The sequence below is a fragment of the Aureobasidium pullulans genome (genome assembly GCF_000721785.1).
Source record: "Aureobasidium pullulans EXF-150 unplaced genomic scaffold scaffold_4, whole genome shotgun sequence".
In the NCBI taxonomy this organism is placed as follows: domain Eukaryota; kingdom Fungi; phylum Ascomycota; class Dothideomycetes; order Dothideales; family Saccotheciaceae; genus Aureobasidium; species Aureobasidium pullulans.
Window position 1 is genome coordinate 356,968 of NW_021941024.1, and position 19,994 is coordinate 376,961.

The window sequence follows — 19,994 nt, forward strand, 5'->3', positions numbered from 1 at the left end:
ATTCTTGGTGCAAATCCTCCGCTCGTTATGGCGAACTGCACGTCTCGAGTAGCTTAGTTAGAGAGCACCTCATCCAACACTTTTACGAACTGCTTGATCTCGTCCTCTGTGTTGTAATGCACAAGACTGACTCTAACCACACCGTCCACAGGATCAAGGCCCATGACTTCCTGGACCAGACGGTTCGAGTAGAAAGCACCCCAGCGGAAACCGAAGTCACTCTTTGCCTCGACAGCGTCAACAATGTCTTTGCTGCTACGCCCGTCGACAGTCCAGCTGATGACTGGGACTCGCTTTGCAGCATCTGCGACAGGCTCACCCCAAATCTTGACATCACTCCTCGAGTTGAGGTAGTCGATCAGAATACCCTGCAGCTTCTCCTCATGACCGGAGATTGCGTCCCAAGGAATCTGAGACAGGTACTCGCATACTTTGGGGATTGAAGCAGTGAGTTCATAGTTGGCAGCTGCGAGTCCAAGTTTATCTTCCAATGTCGCAGAGCCCTTGAAATAGTGGCCCAAGGTTTGCAAACTCGATTGGCTTGACTGCTTGGCGTATAGCATGGCAATGTGAGGGCCATACACCTTGTACCATGAGAAACAATAGAAATCGACATCCAAGTCTCGCATATCGACTTGTCTGTGGGGTGCATATGCCACAGCGTCTACACATAGCAAAGCTCCAGGCACGGTATGCACCGTCTTGGCAATCTGCTTGATATCGCTGATCGTACCGAGAATGTTGCTAGTGTGTGTGCAACAGACCAGTTTTGTCTTTTCGGAGAGTAAAGACTTGAGGACGGAAGGTTCGAGTTTGGGGTTTTGCTTGTCGGGAGCATCCCACCATTTGACGGTCAGGTTTCTCCATTCGGCCATTTGGAGCCATGATGCTACGTTCGCTTCGTGGTCGAGTTTGGAGAGGATGATCTCTGAGCCGGGTGTGAGGTGTTCGTACAGTGCCAAAGACAGGTTGCGGAACAGTTGAGTGGTTGAAGGCCCGAGAACTGTGCAGAGTCGATGTTAACAATTCCTATCTTTCTTTGTACGGATCACTTCGAACTCACCAACTTCATCTGAATTGGCATTGATGTATTTGGCTACAGCATCCTTGCCTGCTGCAAACAGATTGGTTGACTTCTGGGCCACCGGGTACGAAGCACCCAGTTGCACGTTTGTACCAGACAGATACTCGGAGACACTGCTACAGTTTCAGCACTTCGATCAGAGTATTGTAAAGGATACACTCACGAGTCAATCACTTCTTGAATGACCTGACTTCCACCTGCATTATCAAAGTACACCTGCTTCTTATCCAAAGCGGGAAAGTGCTTGCGGAGAGCAGTGACATCGAATGTTTGAGCCATGATTCCGTATTATACCAATGTTGTCAAATCAAACTTGTGGAAGAGAGTTGACCTCAAGTTCCGGATTCAATTTACAACTGTTATCACGTATGTCTGCCCAACGCCCTACGAACCACAGAATGACGATCACTGTTGTCCTCCTTCCTTATCAGCGGCAAAGCCTCGGTATCCTGCGGCATCTCGGCTATAGATGTCCCATGAGGGCGAACAGTTCAACCTCAATGCTGAATTGCTTTCTAAAGGATCTGCTATACATATATACTTATCAATGAACGTAACAGCAAGAGATCTCAAGTTCCTGGCTCTTGGAGCCGTGGCCTCGGTTGGACTTACGACCATTCTAACCTCACAGTATTATGGCAACCTCCACCAACCTTGCCGGATCATCGACTCACCATTGCCCTATATTCGGAAGAACCTGACGAAGCAGCAACAGGATAGGCTTCCTCATGCTCCTGATGCTCTCGAGGGAGCGAGAGATGTTGCAACGCCGTTTGGCAGCATACGAGTCTATGAATGGGGGCCAGAGGATGGCAGGAAGGTATTGCTCGTGCATGGGATTAGTACACCCTGTATAGCGCTAGTAGGACTCGCAGAAGAGCTAGTAACGAAAGGTTGTCGAGTAATGTTGTTTGGTGAGTGCTACTTTTTTATTCTCCATCATTGCGTCCGAGACTGGGATGTCCCAGTGGAAGGGAAAAAAACACGTCGACCTTTAATCACCTTCATACGACGTTGCAACGTATAGATGACCATTATACATGGCCAAGGCTTTCTAGAAAGGCTACAGGGTCATTGTGAGATGTGTGTGTCAAGTTATCTCATTAATCAGACGCTAGAACGAGCCCCGTCGCACAAATTTATGCAGGGTGTTAGCCAATTAGAGGGCTAGAAACGACGTGTCGTTCTAGCGTCTAAGGGCTGAATAAACGTCTTTTAGTAACGGTATACAAGTTCTCAAATTTTGAAATAGCTATCTCCCTCTCGAACAGACGTCAAAAATTGACCATAATTCAACACTATAAGGCGTATAGGTAATATTAGTCCTAAAACATAGACCTAACATATAGCTATATAACAGTCTAAAATTTAGTCAAAAATACGCTGTTTTAGTAGAGTTATTACTAACAGAGATGATTTTAGGAATTCGTCGTCGAAGTTCATATTACGCCCGGGGCTTCGGTCGCAATACGACGACGAATTCTAGCCATTTCACTAATTAATTAATAACCATCCAACTAAAGCAGCTATCCGCTTTATTAAAGCTGATTTAGTAACCTATACGTCTGTTCTATCTATTTCTTAGACAAAAAGTCGAAAAATAGCTATTTTAGCTATTTTGACTATTCTTGCTAGCTTTTAACTTGTCTGATTTATTTGTTTGTTTTACCTTCTGTAATTAATTCCCAGTTCTCATTTTAAGGATTAGCGTTTTGCGCATTATTGCCACTCGATAGGGATATATAAAATATGCGCACCTATAGAACACAGTAGTGCGCATCTACTAGTAGTAATAACTAGTTGCCGTTCGTAGAATTGTAGTAGAGCTATCGAAAAAACAGGTCGAAAAATCATGGATTTTAACCGATTAGTGGCAACCTCTCACCAAACGAGTTCATTAAGATCTTAGACGTTATATAAAGAGAGAGAAAAATTCATAAATCCGTCATAATTACATAAGTCTTATACGATCTTTGTATAACGTCTGATTCATGAGATAACAAGAGATCTGGAGTGCTATAGGTCTGAACAGGGTCACCACATCAGCCAAGATGACATTGAAATAGATCAAGCACCAGACGACCCACAGCCTCTGTTTTACTCCCTAGCAGTTTACAAAGACGCAATTCCTTTTGCGATATGCTTATGTGCTAACTTCTCGAATGTCCAGACCTCTTTGGACGAGGCTTCTCATCAACCCCTGATCCCAATTCCCAACCACAAGACATTCAGCTCTTCACAACTCAAATCCTGCTAGTCCTTTCATCGTCCCCAATCAGCTGGACAGGAGAAAACAACCGATTTAGTCTGGTCGGATACTCTCTCGGCGGCGGTGTCGCTGCATCGTTTACCTCGTACTTTCCCAATCTTGTCGAGTCTCTCATCCTCATCGCCCCAGCAGGCCTCATGCGTCCCAACCACATCCACTGGACAAGCAGATTCCTCTACGGCGGCTTCATTCCTGGCAAACTAGTCGAGTACTTGATTTGGCGACGTCTCGGCGGTGGCAATGCTTCTACACCATCTCGAAGCAATGAAGATGATGACAAAATCACGCCAACCCAAGCAGCAGAAGAGGAAACACCATCCCATCCAGCACTGACCCGCGACTCCTCCGCCGCAATCTCCACACGCAGACCCTCCGTCAGTATAGCAGACGTCGTATCCTGGCAACTCACCCACCACGCCGGGTTCATCCCCTCCTTCATCTCAAGCATCCAACACGCACCCGTCAGCAACCAACACTCATCCTGGAAAACCATAGCCACCAATCAATCATCCCCTTCTCCACAGCAACGTCTTCTGGAGAAAAAAATGCTGCTGGTGTTAGGCAAAGACGACAATGTAATCATCGCAGACGAGATATCTGAGGATGCAAAGGCGGTCTTGGGGGATGCAGTTGACATATGCATTTTAGACGGTGGCCACGAACTTCCCGTCACAGATGCCGATATCGTTGCCCAAACGATCGTCAGTTTCTGGAACCAGTAAAGCAGTAGAGGGAAGAATTGAAACCGCAGCGGTGAGGAAGGAAGCAAGCAAGCAAGCAAGCAAGCAGCAGAGCAGGGAAAACTCTGCTCTTCCTCCACTTACCTTGCTGGTTTAATATGTATGTACAATATACAAGAGAAATGCTGTGTTCTAGACATGGCGGGATAGTTGCATGATCACAGTAGATGTAGAAATCTAGATGCAAGGTGGTACTCAAGCTATGACAGATACACGCGTATGTTCAGTGGAACCTAAACATGTGAAGTGCAACCAGATCCACCCCAGCCAAACTGGGTTTAAAGGTGCATCGCATGCTCCTGTCGTGTACCATGTCATCCGTCCAGCCCGCATATTGCTTGTTGTTGAGATGCATGTGGTGATAACCTGGTTACATGAGGCAAGGGATAACAACAAACTACAGTCGGCACAAGAGATCCGCTGCACGTTTCTATCATGGCTTCAAGTCACACGAAGAAAAAAAATGATTTTCAAGTCACACAGGAAAGAGATTTTTTTTAAAAAAGATTTTTTTATTTGGTATTCGAAACACATCTGCTTTTTGTGTTATGGAAGAGCCTCTTTGGCCTTTTTTGTGGGTATGCAGAAGATGAGAAAAAAGAAAAAGAAAAAAAGAGCGAACAACTTGGTATCCCCTTTCCTCCAGCAAAATTTGCAATTTGGTGTTTTTTGAAGCCTGCGTGGGCCAAAAAATAAAGGAAAGCAACAAAACACGGGTCGAAGCAAGACCCGTGTGAGGTATTCATCATTGTCGAGCAACTTTGAGTTTTTTTTCTCTGTGTTTTCTTGTAGTGGCAGACTTGGCTCTGCATGTGTTTGCGGCCGTCATAAGTATGTTCGAGGTAGTAATGTGCAGATGCTGACCATCGGGTGGTGATGGGCGATGAGAAAAGAAACGCTGGAAGTAAAGACTACTAATGTATGCGGAACGCTTGCAATGCAAAGAGAAAAGTCGAGGGTGCAATGAGACTGGCTGATACATGTTGTTACAGCAGAAGAACGTGAAGCGTCAAAAAATGCGCCGGTGACAGCTCATTGTGACGGGTATGATGTCGGGTAAGAGCTGTACGGGTATGATTGAACGTTCTGTGCGGAGTTCACGGTTGTGCAGGCATGAAGGCGGTGCATCAAGTTCTGGTTTACGTTGTAGGTTGGGTTGTCGTAGAAGTCCTTCTCCGGGGTTTCGGGAGGAGTAAGGACGCCGATGGGTACTGCAGCGTAGACATGCTTCTGAGGAGTTTGAGGGGTCATCATGGCACCAGACACCTGCTGGACATCCAGGGTAGACTGTGCAGGCGAGGGGTATGGTTGTTGTGATACGGTCTGCTGTGCTTGCATCATACTCTGGCGTTGCAAGAACTGCTCCAGAGTTGTGGCAACGTTTGAGAGGTGAGAGGACGAGTATTTGCGGAAGAGAGCCTGCGAAGGACGGGCGAGCTGGTTTGACAAGTCCATGACGACATTGGCGTCGTATCTAGCAGCCCACTCGGGTTGGTTTACTTGAGCGCGACCAAGAACGTAGCGGGAAAGAGCGAGCGATGACCTGGCCATGACTGAAGGCAGCACGGGGATAAAGTCCTTGTGGTAAAGAGCCATTTCTGAGATGTAGGTAGCCATGTTCTGTACTTCGGTGTCGGCCGAAGTCTCGTTGAGAGCAATCTCGAGAAAGCCAGTCACTGTGGGGTGGCCGACGATCCAGTTGAGGGTTTGCAAGACGTGCCATTCCATCTGTGTGAACATGTCGTCATCGTAGAGGGAGCAGCACATGGACTTCAATTCCTTGATGGTGGGCACGCGCTCCTTACGATCACCGTACTTGGCGGCAATGAGTAATGAGGCACAACCGACCAGCTGGTAGTGACGTTTGTAGACGACACGCTTCGAGCAGTATCTGTCAAGAAGGTTGACGGCAAGGAACAGAGTCTCGGGAAGGAGCTGGAAGGCATGATGTGCTTCGAGGAGGAAGTCGAGGAGGTAGGGACGCATGAACCATTGAATCTCGGTTTGGATCTCAATGGAGTTGATGTCCGGCATCGTCTCGGCCTACGAATAGTCAATACGTGCATCAAGAAGAAAAGTGAACGAAGATCTCACCTCCATGACCTCCATGTGGTCAAGCACATCGTTCAGGTACTCTTCACTCGTCAAGCGAGACAAGTCGGCCGCCATGTGTCTTTGTTGGACCTTGGACATTGCACGTGATCTCTCTCGCTCAGCAGCTGCTCTGGCAAAGATGCCGTCTGTGTCGTCGTAGCTTTCAACGAAGAAGCTCTCGCAGTAGCCGTAGTTGGCTTGTGTCTTTGTGGAAGCCATGCTTGGGATGTGGAGTTGGTGATGATCGGTAGTCAATTCGCCAGGATTGACACGTGAGAATCTATTAATGAGTGAATGGTGTATGAACACTGGTTGGTGAGTGTGAAGACAGAAAAATGGAAAGTGTTGGTGGAAACGCAACAGAAGGACTGTAATTAGTTGGATGAGGGGTTGTTGTAGATGGTCCTAGAATGACTGATCTGACTGCCTTGAGAGGTCTGAAAGATGCAGGTAGAAGGAGTCTGCAAGAGAGCCTAGATGAATGAGCATGGGAAGAGGAGAGGTGACGCGACCTTGCAAGCCGAATATTGCACATACCTTGGAAAATGGGTGGCAGCGAGGCAATATGCTGAGAAGTGAATCCCTTGCGAATTGAGGCTCGAGTATCGACTTAAAATCGGAATGCCGTGGATGGTGCTAGCCCAATCTTACAGGCAGTAGAGAACGAACTAACGACTCTACCAATTCCAATGAGGGCGCGTCGAACTGGCTGGGCTTTGACAGGGAGTTCGCAGAGAGATCTGGGGAATGTCAGTCATTCCCGGGTCAATCATGAAAGGCACGTGCACTGCAAGGGACCGAAATATGATCATGAATTATGGAAGGAGGACTCACCAGAGAGTGTTGGGCTTCAAGAGAGCGACTTGGAAGAACGAGTCGAGTCGAAGGTTGTGTGCTGGAAGAGCTGTGATATTTCAAGATTAGTGAATGCTTCAAAGGTACGCCAGTCTTGACCAGTGATGCTAAAAAATAGAAGACAGCGTGCCAGTGACAGAGCTGGTCTGAAAAGAATTGGAAGGAGCCATCTGGGAATGAGACACGACTTCCAAGCCTGGCCCACATTCATCAAGAATGCAGGCGCCATCTCTTTCTGGAAACGTCCATGCCTTGAGAGCGACGGAACGTAAAACCCCACTTAAGGCCCATGTCGATGCAACACTGTTGAAGTGTTGATAACATGTCATGCTCCATTGTCTGAAATGGTATTGTTCCATCATATTCATGATGGTTATGGAAGAAGAAGAACAAGCAGAGAGACAGAACCGCCAAGGTACTTCATATGGCGGCTCTTGCTCTTGCTAACCCGGGGTAGGCTTCATCGATGACCATAACCAAGACGAAGGGCATCATTGACATGTCGACGAGCAAGTGCGAGGTCTTTCTTTCCATTTTGGTCCATTGCAGTGTCGAGTACGCATTGCACCATCAACAACACCCTTTGTGCTTCTTTCTTGTCTTTCTCTTCAGAACAGCCATCCATCTCTTTCTATCAGGTCCGTCACCCCGCACCACGTTTCAGATTGATCGAAACCATTTCCGTCACTATCGGAGAAGGAGGGCAGAGAATAGGGGAGGTCAGACGAATAGTTCGAGCAATGCTCACTCACCTTTGACTGATCAAAACTCGAGTCGAAGTCGAAGCGAGATTGCACGCTGATAGAGATGGCAAGGCGAGGTGAATAGGCCGTCCACAGCTCTGCGTTCAACGAAGAGGAGAGGTCGGGGCGGCTTTGGGAGTTGAGGTTGAGGTTAGGCGGCAGCGACGGTGTAGTCGAGTCAAAGGGTTTGAAGGAGGCCTAATGTCGGATGGCGGTAGTCGAATGATGAGAGTCGACGAGCGTCTGGTCGAGGTCGAGGGTTATACGACGACGGGTGAGGAGATGAGGTAAGGTAAGGTAGGGTGAGTGAGAGGTAGCCGTTTGAAAGCGGTGGTGGCAGGAGTGAACCGTTTTCAAAGCTCCATCGGCAATCGAAGAGAGGCGGAGAGTGAGGGAGGGAGGAAGAGGAAGAGAAGAAGCAGAAACGACAACCTCGGACGAGTCGTAGCTGGCCGTCCTCGTATGCCTGTGCCTGGTGGAGATGTCCTCTCGGCCTCTGGCTGGCTTTCTCCCAAATCTTGGCTGAAGCCACTAACTACTCTAGCCGCTAACCATGAAGCGTCAATGCGTTCAGGAGATCAGCAACCGTGTTCACCGTTCCAAACACTGATGCTATCGTTACTCCTGGGTACGGAGACGTGTACGTGACAAGCAGCCGCACCAGTCCGCTTCTTTTTCTGAGCCATATCAACTCAGATCGCCTGACATGGAGACAACGCCCTTACTCGCAGTCTTTCTTTGGTCTGCACATACAAAACACTCAGTTCGCTACGAACAACTGCAGCAAGCATTCGTCGTGTTGTATCACGTCAAATTGGGGCTGCTTAGCTGAATCTCGGCTTGAGCAACCGCCAAACATGCGACATGTGCCACTGACGGAACGTCGCGAAACACTCCATACCTACTTGTGATTTGTACGCGTTGCGCACAAGCTTTGAGCACGAGATATCAGCTTCCGCCCGACCTCCCGGCATGCCCATCCATCCACCAATAGAGGCGCCAAATCTGCATCATTGAACTCCTTTTCCAACCCCAGAACCTTGAAACCAACCATGTCAACTGCACATCTACCCCGTTTTAGAGCCTCGTCTCCTGCCTTTCACCCAACCAGCATATGCAACCACTTTAACGCCGTTGAATCTTCCGTCCAATACGCGATTCCCTATCGCGCTCCGCCGCGTCCTACGCCGCGATTTCGATATCCAGTTTCATAAGCTGCTTCGCTGTTCATACGTGCGCAGCATGCCCAACCCCTTTCTCACTGCAGATTACATACTTTATATGAAGGCGATGCAAAGCGATCGCTATTGTGCTGCTAATGTCCGGGAAATTGAGTTATGTCGCTCGCACCGCTCATTTTCCCGGAACAATCAAATGCAATATCGAATAATCCTTCAATAACTCTCAGTATGAGTCGTCGGTTGGCATCCCCGCCGGATCAAGTCTGTTGTGCGAGACGTAGCAAACATTTGTTCCGTGCCCTGATAAATCGATCATTTGGGCATAACGATGCAGATATATATACAGTATATGCAGATGGCCGGCCGAGAAACGTCGATCCCGCGACTCAATGAGTTCTCAACAACGACTGAAAAGTATATATCGGTGAGCCTTCCTGGCATCTGTCGCGTGTGCACAGATACAATATCTCAAGTCTGTCAACCTCGTTTGGCAAGAACTCGGATCATACAGATAGTCATGATATACCCTTGCAAGTTCTGCAGATTTTGCTAATCCTCGTTGTCGTGCTATGCACGGTGGCCTCGATTGACTCGGCGGAGCGAAGCCGTACGACGAGGCTTTCGCGAAGTTTTACAACTACCTGCAGCGTGCAGATACGGATGACATATCACCGTTGACATTGCCTTGTCAGGTTGTCCTTGCTTTGAACTTTGAGCTGATCGCTCCACCATTAAAAGTCTGGGTTGGTATATGTGGACGCATATGCTTTTGTGAGGGACAACTGTTTTTCCTTCACATGCATTCGAAACTGCATCGTACATACATATGCCGTCATACAAAGGCGCTGAGCCGGACCACCTCAGAGGAAGTTTTGGCCGACGCCTTTTTTTTCTCTTGTGCTCCATGGCAACACATCCCGGCTATCCGTCTCAGCAGATCCACATTGAGGTGCTGCAACAAACTTCTCGTTCGATACCTGATAGCCCAGGGTTCGTCAAGACATTATCGACAACGAGAGAAAAAGAAAGACCCAGAAACTATCAAAAAGCCACGAGCCATCGATAACGGTATGCTCTACACATATGCTGCAAGTTGCATCTGGCTGTGTTGTACCTGTACAAAAGATTCCCCACAAAAGGCTAAATGAGATATGCTTACATTAGGTGATTAGATCGGCATTGTCTGAACAAGCCTCGATCAATGCTTTTAATAAATCGGTATAACCACTCCATAGTTGAATTGAGCCTCCAACTATACAGTTTCACCAGTTATTTCATCGTCTTCTGAGACTGTCTTTTCAATCCTTTTCTCACATGTAAATGCATGTTGCTTTTTTCCTACTCAGCATTCAACCACACACCCTCTGATCCTTTACCCCAATCTTGCCGTCGCAGCATCCTTGTTGACCACAGCAACCAAGTCGCGCGTCGCTTGGCCGTCTCCACATTCACCACCCGATCAGCGCTTGTGGATGGATACCCGCTGATAGTTCGAAGACATTCGAGAGACTTTCGATGAGCAGCAACGATAAGTTGGTAACTTCTCTCGCCATGCTGCCCCCGGATTGCGATGTGTGTCTGAGCTCGTTAGTAGCGAGGTATCACTGCGTATGTGTCCATATCAGACCTCGTGAGTCTTCCCTCGTTTCCCGTACCAACGCAACTAACGGAAGCGTTCCAATGTTTTTTCGGGCTTCACACATGATCACCAGCCAGCCGTCTTCAATAGACCTCGCCGGATATCTACTCCCACGGTATCAAGTACCTCCTCCTCCGCATTTTGAGGCTTACGAGTTATGTCAGGATTACAAGGACCGCTGGCGTGGAGACAACAGTGCAGCCTCGTTTCAAAAACGACTTCTTGACTTTTTGACGATTTCCAACGGCACACCCGCCATGCAATTTTTATGATGTCCCCGCATGCAAGATGATTTAATCCAAAAACGCGATATGGACGCGGGAAGACGCGACTCAATTTCGTCACCACTTTCAGCCATTCTTGGAATCTTGGAACGACTCGCTCTATCGACCAGGCCTCCCCTGAGAGGCTGAGAGGAGCTGCGCGGACGTTTGATCTTGGACCTGCGAGCCCTCATCATGAGACCACCAAGGGAAGCTAAAGTGGTTCCGCTGAGACGCGGCAGATCGTGAAGGTTTCGCGTTCGCGATGGAAACTCAATTACATTTCCCAATCCTGTGGGTTATCTCGGCTCAAATCAAGCTGCCGGTGCTTACGTTAGTCTCGATCCTCCTGAATCACATCATAGATATGTTGCAACAGGCAGGTGAAAAGGAGGGCTTTGTTGCAAACCAGACCGATTAATTGGGCTCGTGAGGCTTCGCAGCGGCCGTCTCAACCAAAAGAAGGCTTTCCTAGCTCTCAGCTGTGCAGACTCCGTGGAGAACTGCCTTTTCACGCATGAAATCAAGTTCCAACCGAAAGAGCCTTTGTGCCATTCATCAATGATATTCAAAGCCTAGCAGAGGGAATGGGAGAGACTTCATTTCGGAGAGAAGGTACGCAGTCAGCTTACGATAAACTGACAAGAGAACTACCAGGAAATCGCCTACGCACCCAAATGACCATACACGGCCCCTTCTGCACCGAACCAAGCACCCATCACATTGGGATCACCGAAAGGCATGACCTGACTGGCAATCATTCCAGCAATACCCTTCTCACGATCCACCCACCAGAACAAGTTTGCAATGCCGGCCCAGAAGGCAGTATTCTTGCCTCGGCCTGTGACTCCAGGCTCGATGGTCAACATGGCACTGAGGCACCAACCCTATACAGGCTGTCAGTATTTGATGCAAGCCATGCATGAGCAGAGGAACAACATACCTGTGGGACTTCGCCCTGAGGATACAAATCACCAAGCGGATTGGTGTGCTCTGGCTTTGCGTCAGGAATGCCTCGACGACCAAAGTCAGGCATCTGCGTGATCTGGTTCTCGAACATCTGCTTGACAGTCTCCGCCTTGAGAATTTGTTTCTTCGTCTTGGGACATGTGCCGTCGTTCAACAAGACGGCTAGCACCTTGATATATTCTGTCGGACGAGAGAAGAGACCAGCGCCGCCGCTGTTGAGGATCCTGCTTTGCTGCTCTTTGCTCTCAGCGACCAGAGGTGCGCGGTATACATGATCTCTTTCTGCAGCCTTCTGGCTACCTGGCCAGCGTTGGTGCATGGAAGCAAGGTTGGACTTCATCTCTTTGGTCGGGAACATGTTTGTGTCCTTGACGCCCAGAGGCTGGAAGATGTTTTGCTGCATGTACTCGTTCAGAGTCATGCCGGTTTGTCTTTCGAGTGCTATGCCCGCCCAGTCAATATTGATTCCATACTCCCATCTACTGCCTGGTTGATTCACCAGCGGCATCTTCAGGACCTCGGCCGGGTCTCCAGAGAAAACATCGAAGCCAATGGGACGGCCGTAGTCTCTAAGTTTGGGGTTGAAGAACTCGTAGCCGAAGCCTGCGGTCTGGAAAGATGGTCAGATTGGGCATCGAGACAGAAGATAGCACACTTACATGCGATAGCAACATTCTTAATGTAATCTCAGCCTCCTTGTCCTCCAACTTTCCATCATCAGTCAATACTTTCACCTTCTCTAGTTCCGGACAGAGCTTGTATAGTTGCTTATGATCGTCGAGGTCCAGCTTGCCCTGCTCGACCAACTGCATGACCGCAATCGTAGCGATCATCTTGGTGCAGCTAGCAATCCAGAATGTTGTCTCCAGATCCATTGGCTCTTTTGTGTTCAGACCGCGGTTGCCGGATGCATTCGCCGTGATGAGATCGCCATCTTTGTTGATGGCTGCGAATACCAGGCCAGCGACACCAGTCTCAGCGTTGGAAGTTACGCCATCAAGAGTAGCCTGCACTGCCTTGTGCGTCTCCTCAGACTTGTAGCTCATCTTTGGTGTCAACTAACTTGCTTTGCAGGTTGAGAATATCGAGAGAGGTATTGCTAAATGAGCTTGGGCTTGATTGATACAAGAAACAGCAGTGAAGGGTATCCGATATGAAGAACAAAGTCGGGCTTATGGATCTCTCTGCTCTCCTTATTTCTTGTCAGCTTAGCCGAGTCACCCCTCTTCGGCTTCATGAGGCTTGCATGACTGGCCGAGGGCTTTCATGCTGTAGAGTTCACCCCGCATTTCTCCACGCAGGGTTATTGAAATAAGCTACGCGCTAACGACTACACGAGCCAACAGATCCCCGGGATCTCGCTCCCTTGCTCCGAGCATCTGGTCGAGAAATCTTTGACAAGTTGTACGAGATATGAGTTGTGTTACGAGATGAATTGTAATCGACTCAGCATAGTAGAGGCAAGTTCTGAGCGAACCGGTCACTCGAATGCATGTTTGAGCAGCAGTCTGACAGTTTGATGGCCCACATCACCTCCAGGGTCCAGGCTGATGGCCTGATCTGCACACGTGAAGCTTCTTCTGGAAGTGTTCAGCCACAACTTGTCGCTAGAACTTAACAGCTCGAAAGACGGCTCCAGAGCCAGCCAATCCCTGCAGTTCTTCTGGCTGCATATGACTACTACTCCAGCTTCGTGACCGTCAAATGATGTGTGATTGTATCTCAGCTGCTGACGTTGGCCAGAGTTGGTAAAGACTCTTTCTCAGCTCCAGACAAGACTGCTTACACCGTAACGTCAATGGCTGTCGACCCGAATTTTATAGTGATCGTCTTTATAGACCTGATAAAGATTTCTTGAACAACGATCGATTGGTGGATCAACTAGTCTTTGCCCGTGCCTGCTTGAACTGCTTGAACTCTTTTAGTGCCGCCATCACCAAAGGTACTGCCATGGGACCGAGCAGAGGCACATAGACTGCGACCTTGTGCTCATCAGGGAAGTAGACCTGACCAACCATGGATGGTTCAAAGAAGGCTTGCTCCGCATGGGCTTCAGCGATTCGTGCATGCTCCAATGCAGTGTCGTATTGACCTTCATGAACATGGGAGCAGGCAGTTTCTAGATGGTGGATTGTCTTTTGTACCGAATCAGCCACATTGTCTGGAATAGCAATGCTGGTCAGCTTGAGCGTCAGCCTAGACAATGCTCCGAGAGTCGAAGATGCCGACAGAATAAGCGATGCTGCTCTCTCACGTGTTAGACTCGAAAGTCGTAGAGGAAGCGAAGATGGTGATTGCGGCAGACCAATCAGGGACTCCAGTTGTTCTGCGAAAATGCGCATCACCGGCTCGAGATCCTGTTTAGTGAGGGCAGTGTTGTTTCCTTGGTCTGTTGAAGGATTCAATATTTGAACACCGCCCCATTGAGGAATCAGCCAACTAGTCCCACCGGTCTCTTGGATCACCATGGGAGCTTGCTTGGGAGACGGAACGTAAGCAACAAAGTTGATAGTAGGTCCAACGCCGATGCTCGGACTAAGAGGCCACTCCGCTGCATTGATGAATGCACTCAAATCGGAACGCAGAAGTGTCCATTTCTTCGATGCCTCGTCATATTGGGGGCCGTGTAGTGAAGGAGAAAGAGATGCATACAGCTGCACTTGAGTGTCGACACTGAACTTGCTGACCGATGAGAAGGAGGCCAAGAAAGGACCCAAGTACTCGTCTAGCGCTGCTTTAATGTCCCATGCGGAGGGTGATGCTGATCCGGTGAAGAGAGAGAATGTCAGATGGTAAGTCGAGGCATACTTGAAAGCACGGTTAGATCTTTTCCTGTAGTTCTCGATGATTGATGAGGAATCGATGCTTCCAGATGACTCATGATGAGTGGTCTGTCCTGTCAAAAGATAGTCAAGAGTGACCTGCTCCTCCGCAAACAGCTTCAGAAGTTCGTTCGCAATGAAGTCAGCCAGATTAGATACATCTGAGGGCTGAGTCGACGACAACGACCCGTGGTAGATGTCAAGGATGGGGTCAAAGGGCTGGACCTTGGCTAGGGGTTGAGTGTAGGATGTGTCAAGCACGAGATTGACCGTGGCAGCGACTTGACTGGTGATAGCCGAGGATGACAAAGGGTCAATATATGGCGCGTCTGCTGACTGATCTGCAGTACTGTGTCCCGATGTGATAACTCGCAAGCGGTGAATGGGAGACTTGTTCTGTTTGTCCAAGCCTCGCTGAACCTGTTGAGCAAGATCGATGGTAATTGCGGTATCAAGATGGCTAGCAGCAAGGACAAGATGCACAGGGAATTCGAGTTTACATGTCTTTTGATTGTTTAGTGGATGTTACAAGATAGACCGAAAGAGCGAGGCATACCTGACCTGAAGCCCAGGCATCCATCGACTCCAAGGGCAGTGCGGCGCGGGGCACAGTAGTCGTGGCGTACCAAATAGGCAGGCCTAGCAGACCTGCAATGGCCCAGAAGCAGAAAATGATCCATCTACGCGTCTTGATGCCATCAGGAGATTCTGGAGGTGGCTGTTTCCTTGACAAGGCGGCATGGACAATTCCTTCGGCAGGAGCGTCTTTCGCATCTATGCCAGCTTGTTGCGAGTCCATCTTTGCTCTTCAGGACAAGAAGACCTGGATGGACTGCTCGAAGAAAGGGGAACTTGGAAGCTTGATGAGGGGCGGCTACAAGAAGAGCTTGGCAGAAGCGGACCTCGAACGATAGATAGAAGATTTGATTGGCGCGCCGGTAAGCCACACACTGCAAGCACAGCCTCCAGGTACACGAAGTCGCCAACCAAGCCGCCGCGAGGTTCCGCTCCTCATATCTATTCTGGGTCTCTTTTCATATGCGTGCCGTTTGGCCTTTCGAACAAAGACCGACTTGTGTTTACTTCCTCACCGTCCGTGTGTTTGAACAACCAGCCAACTTCGATACCATCGACATCAGTCGCGTGTCAAAACTTGCAATCCCGCGGCCGTTGCGAGACTTCAGCCATTCCTAGCGTCATCGTTATTCACGTCGCTCCATCCTTAAGTCCGTGCGGCGTGTTGGGGTTGGTCTTGTGGACTGTCTGCACTTCTTATAATCGTTGCCCGCCAGCCCTTCCGGCATGCTGCGCATAGCATCAGACACGGTCGCCATGGCCAAGCGTGCACTCAAGACGACCGACGGGTCCGAGAAGACCAAAGCTGCTATCGTAAGTCCATGTTGAAGAGCGCTTGTTGATGCCTCACACATCTGACATGTATGACAGGTCGTAGGCAGTGTTGGTGCCGCTCTCCTCTTCGGTATCATCCTTTTCTTCGTTCTACGGAGTATCCGACTACCCAAGGCCATTCGACAAGCCCAGGCCGACGCTCGCGCTCGTAACCGTGCTCAAAATCCACGCCGATCATGGATACAGACCATCTTGTCGCCCTTCCGTCGTAATGAAAGCCAGCCTACCACTGCTGCTGCCAGAGAGATGACCCAGGACCCCGAAGCTGCTGTCAACAGGCATACGAGTATTCGTAGTATCGCCACTCTTCCCGCATATTCCGCCGTACCACTTGAAAACGAGGGTGTTCTTGGTCGCGAAGGCGAAAGAGCTGGCATGGATACCGTCGTTGAGTTTCCAGAGACGAACGAAGAGGAGGAAGGCAGGCGAGAAGCCGAGATGGAGTCACTGTGGCAGATCCGTCAGGCACGCAGACAGGAGGCTGCTGAGAGAGAAGACCGTCGTCGCCGTCGTCGCGAAGCACGCGCCCGAGGTGATCTGGACGCCTTGAACGCTCTGCGACACGAGACCGCCCTCCGAGTTACTCTGGAACGTGCCAACGGTTCAAACTCAATGGTTGCTGAGCACAACGCCAGACCCCGAGAGAGACGAATTAGTGCTGTCTCTTACGGTGACCTTGGTGTTGCCCGTCACGACGGTTCTCGTGTACGAGCAAACTCTACAGAGTCGGACAGCAGGCCTCTGCTCAATGATGCATCCAACACAGGCACTGCTGCTCCTCTTAGGCCCTGGCTGTCACGCGGCTCTTTCTCCACCCATCATCGCATGGCATCTGCCACCTCCGTCCTCACCACCGATAGCGCCGACCCAGATGACAGTGACTTTGAAGTCATTTCTCTTCAGCATACCTCCTCTCGTCCACGCTCTTCGCGCGCTCATTCTCGGGCCCATTCAATCAACTTGAGTCTTCGAAGAACCTCGACCTCTCAGCTCCCTCAGCTTCCTCGAGCTGATGCTGATCTGGGCGAGAGTCGTATACCCCTTCCTGAGCTGCCGCATTACGACACTATGGGCTTTGAAGAAGCCCCTCCTTACGAGGAGATCCATTCGTCGAGACCTTCACTTTCAAGGGCAAACAGTACTCGTCGAAGTGAGAACAGCAGCCCGCTGACCACTCTGCCCGAAATTGTCCGTCTCCCGAGCATTCGCATCAATGAGGCATCACCAACCGAGTCTCCTCGCCAATTCAACTTCCCAGCCAACAGACCAACGACCGCCTCGACCATTGATGAAGAAACGACTTAACCACCATATATCACGACCTCTCCTCCTCATGCTTTTTCTGTTTTGGTTTTCCGTTTCGACATGACTTGCATGAATCTTTTCTATCTGGGTATTATGTAGAGACTGTCGAAGAATTGCATTCATCTCATTCACTAGCGCCGGCGTTAGGTGAATTTAGGCATACTTTCAAAAGTTGATACCAAGGCATAAATCACTACCACTTCTTTCTCTCTTCTCCGACCTCGCACTGTGAAGATCTACTCTTTGCCCTCATCTTAATTGCCTTTACCGCGTGTGCATGTGGTTTGAATGTGATTATCAACCCTAATGAAGAGTATATATGGTCTGTGCCCTTACCACGTGTTTGGATGCCTCGACGAGACTTGACTACTCGCTCGCGACTTCACTATTCCACCCTGATATGCCGTGTTGATATGCCTCCGCGACCTTTACGACTGCATATTGAAGCGGGCTAGAGACACGCAAATCGGTATCGGCAAACTCTAGCTTGCCCTACAGATATGGCGAATAAGCCCGCCCACGTGCTCCCTTTGTGGGCGAAATGGAAGGGATATAAAGACCTCCATGGTCGCGAAGATGAAGGGAGAAGAAAGTGTTTTTCTCGTCTTGTGCTTTACAGTATGGCTTTTGCTGCTGCAGGTCTTCTCGCCTTGGGCGTTGTTGGAAGGTAAATCACTTTCTCTTTCCTCATTGCATCCTCCGTGCCCGTCGTTCTCTTTTACAACCTTACGACCAACAATCAACACTCTGTACAAATCTTTGGACCTTACTTGCTTTGATCTTGTAGCAAGGTCTGCTTGGTCATGTATGAGTCTTGATCGAATTGAGACGATCATGCGGAACGTCTTGGATTCGAGATAGATACTAATACAACACCAGCTCTTCAGCACTCCTCATCCCAAAACCTCAGGCATGCGATAGCGTCCAGAGTGGATATCAGTGTCAGCCACAGATATCTCACTTTTGGGGGCAATATTCGCCATACTTTTCAGTCCCATCAGAGATCCCTGCAGATGTTCCTTTGACGTGCTCTGTCACATTTGCGCAAATCTTGTCGAGACATGGAGCTAGAGACCCTACGGCATCCAAGACTGCAAAGTACAATTCGACCATCATCAAGATCCAGAATAATGTCGCCAATTTCACTGGCAAATATGCATTCCTCGATGACTACGAGTACACCCTTGGTGCCGACCAATTGACAGACTTTGGAAGACAACAGATGGAGAACTCGGGCATCAAGTACTACCAGCGATATGCGAATCTCGCTCGCAAGAGTGTCCCTTTCGTTCGTTCATCTAGCGAGGATCGTGTTGTGGAATCTGCAGAGAGATGGATTGATGGCTTCAATCAGACCAAAGCTGGAGACTGGTGGGCCAACAAGAATTACCCTTCCATCAACGTGGTCATCAGCGAGGCCGCTGGCAGCAACAACACGCTCAATCACGACCTCTGCAACAGCTTCGAAAACGGACCCGACTCCACCATCGCCGACGCCGCCCAAAAGACATGGGTCTCCGTCTTCGTCCCAGCCATCCAAAAGAGAATAAATACCGATCTCCCCGGAGCAAACCTCACCTCAACCGAAATAATCTACCTCATGGATCTCTGCCCATTCAACACCGTCGCTTCTCCCAACGGCACAATCTCCCCTTTCTGCTCTCTCTTCACAGAATCAGAATGGCACGATTACGGCTACTACGAATCGCTAAACAAATACTATGGCTATGGTGCCGGTAATCCTCTCGGCCCCACCCAAGGCATTGGTTTCACGAATGAACTCATCGCCCGTCTTACCAAAAAAGCAGTCCAGGATCATACCTCTACAAACTCCACTTTGGATTCCAACCCTGTCACCTTCCCGCTCGATAGAGCTCTATATGCGGATTTCAGCCATGATAACGATATGACCGCTATCTTCTTCGCCATGGGATTATACAACAGCACTGCTCCCCTCTCCAACACAACGCTTCAAACTGCACAGCAAAGCAACGGGTATTCAGCCGCTTACACCGTTCCCTTTGCAGCTAGAGCGTATATTGAGAAATTGCAATGTTTGGGACATAAAGAGGAGATGGTTCGGGTTATTGTCAACGATAGGGTTATCCCTTTGCAAGGGTGTGGTGCGGATTGGTTGGGTAGATGTGGGCTTGGTGCTTTTGTGGATAGTATGGCTTTCGCGAGGAGTGGAGGTGGTTGGGCAAGTTGTGCTGTTTAGATTTTTTTCAGAAGAACGGAATTCACGTTTGTGTAAAAACGAGAAGCGTTTGTTCTCTACGGCTTGCTACTCGGTAAAAGGTAAAGGCGGTTGCGCGTACGTGTGTTTTGAGAGGTGGTCTTGCCCAAGACAAGTGCACTTGGTCATCTCACAATGGGGTGTTTATGGCATACTGTGCTTGTCTGACATTGGTGATCGTGGCGTTTCTTTCTCTTCTTGATTCTTTTGTTCTCACGATGGGGGAAAAGTAGAATGACACCATGGCAGTCAATACCGGTGTAGATGATATGGTGATACTCTCAAGAAAAATTTAGTCTTGCAAGGATGGGGAACCAAATAACTTATGATCTGGTATCTACGAGTATCATCTATCTATCTATCTATCTACGCTGTATCTACATG

General features: G+C 49.2%; 7 protein-coding genes across 7 annotated transcripts; 3 read left to right on the forward strand and 4 right to left on the reverse strand.

Moving 5' to 3' along the window:
* Positions 1 to 53: 53 nt before the first annotated feature.
* M438DRAFT_268093 (PLP-dependent transferase) lies at positions 54 to 1,363 on the reverse strand (the record flags this gene model as incomplete). Its single annotated transcript, XM_029900225.1, has 3 exons — positions 54 to 1,003; positions 1,064 to 1,197; positions 1,248 to 1,363. The coding sequence occupies 3 exons, from the start codon at positions 1,361 to 1,363 to the stop codon at positions 54 to 56; spliced, it is 1,200 nt and encodes a 399-aa protein (XP_029763102.1).
* A 268-nt stretch (positions 1,364 to 1,631) lies between these two features.
* Positions 1,632 to 4,293, forward strand: M438DRAFT_313675 (putative alpha/beta hydrolase; the record flags this gene model as incomplete). The annotated part of the gene is made up of 2 exons (XM_029902570.1): positions 1,632 to 1,998; positions 3,255 to 4,293. The coding sequence occupies 2 exons, from the start codon at positions 1,632 to 1,634 to the stop codon at positions 4,073 to 4,075; spliced, it is 1,188 nt and encodes a 395-aa protein (XP_029763103.1). The 3' UTR covers positions 4,076 to 4,293.
* Positions 4,294 to 5,125: 832 nt separating this feature from the next.
* On the reverse strand, positions 5,126 to 6,406 carry M438DRAFT_268849 (uncharacterized protein; the record flags this gene model as incomplete). Its single annotated transcript, XM_029900290.1, has 2 exons — positions 5,126 to 6,136; positions 6,188 to 6,406. The coding sequence occupies 2 exons, from the start codon at positions 6,404 to 6,406 to the stop codon at positions 5,126 to 5,128; spliced, it is 1,230 nt and encodes a 409-aa protein (XP_029763104.1).
* A 4,840-nt stretch (positions 6,407 to 11,246) lies between these two features.
* M438DRAFT_313682 (beta-lactamase/transpeptidase-like protein) lies at positions 11,247 to 12,883 on the reverse strand (the record flags this gene model as incomplete). Its single annotated transcript, XM_029902571.1, has 3 exons — positions 11,247 to 11,755; positions 11,812 to 12,447; positions 12,497 to 12,883. The coding sequence occupies 3 exons, from the start codon at positions 12,881 to 12,883 to the stop codon at positions 11,534 to 11,536; spliced, it is 1,245 nt and encodes a 414-aa protein (XP_029763105.1). The 3' UTR covers positions 11,247 to 11,533.
* An 831-nt stretch (positions 12,884 to 13,714) lies between these two features.
* Positions 13,715 to 15,458, reverse strand: M438DRAFT_372528 (uncharacterized protein; the record flags this gene model as incomplete). Its single annotated transcript, XM_029908353.1, has 2 exons — positions 13,715 to 15,163; positions 15,216 to 15,458. The coding sequence occupies 2 exons, from the start codon at positions 15,456 to 15,458 to the stop codon at positions 13,715 to 13,717; spliced, it is 1,692 nt and encodes a 563-aa protein (XP_029763106.1).
* Positions 15,459 to 15,733: 275 nt separating this feature from the next.
* Positions 15,734 to 17,770, forward strand: M438DRAFT_291671 (uncharacterized protein). Its single transcript, XM_029901755.1, has 2 exons — positions 15,734 to 16,048; positions 16,106 to 17,770. The coding sequence occupies exons 1-2, from the start codon at positions 15,962 to 15,964 to the stop codon at positions 17,372 to 17,374; spliced, it is 1,356 nt and encodes a 451-aa protein (XP_029763107.1). The 5' UTR covers positions 15,734 to 15,961; the 3' UTR covers positions 17,375 to 17,770.
* A 4-nt stretch (positions 17,771 to 17,774) lies between these two features.
* M438DRAFT_343344 (acid phosphatase) lies at positions 17,775 to 19,923 on the forward strand. Its single transcript, XM_029904962.1, has 2 exons — positions 17,775 to 18,041; positions 18,254 to 19,923. The coding sequence occupies exons 1-2, from the start codon at positions 17,995 to 17,997 to the stop codon at positions 19,590 to 19,592; spliced, it is 1,386 nt and encodes a 461-aa protein (XP_029763108.1). The 5' UTR covers positions 17,775 to 17,994; the 3' UTR covers positions 19,593 to 19,923.
* Positions 19,924 to 19,994: the final 71 nt, after the last annotated feature.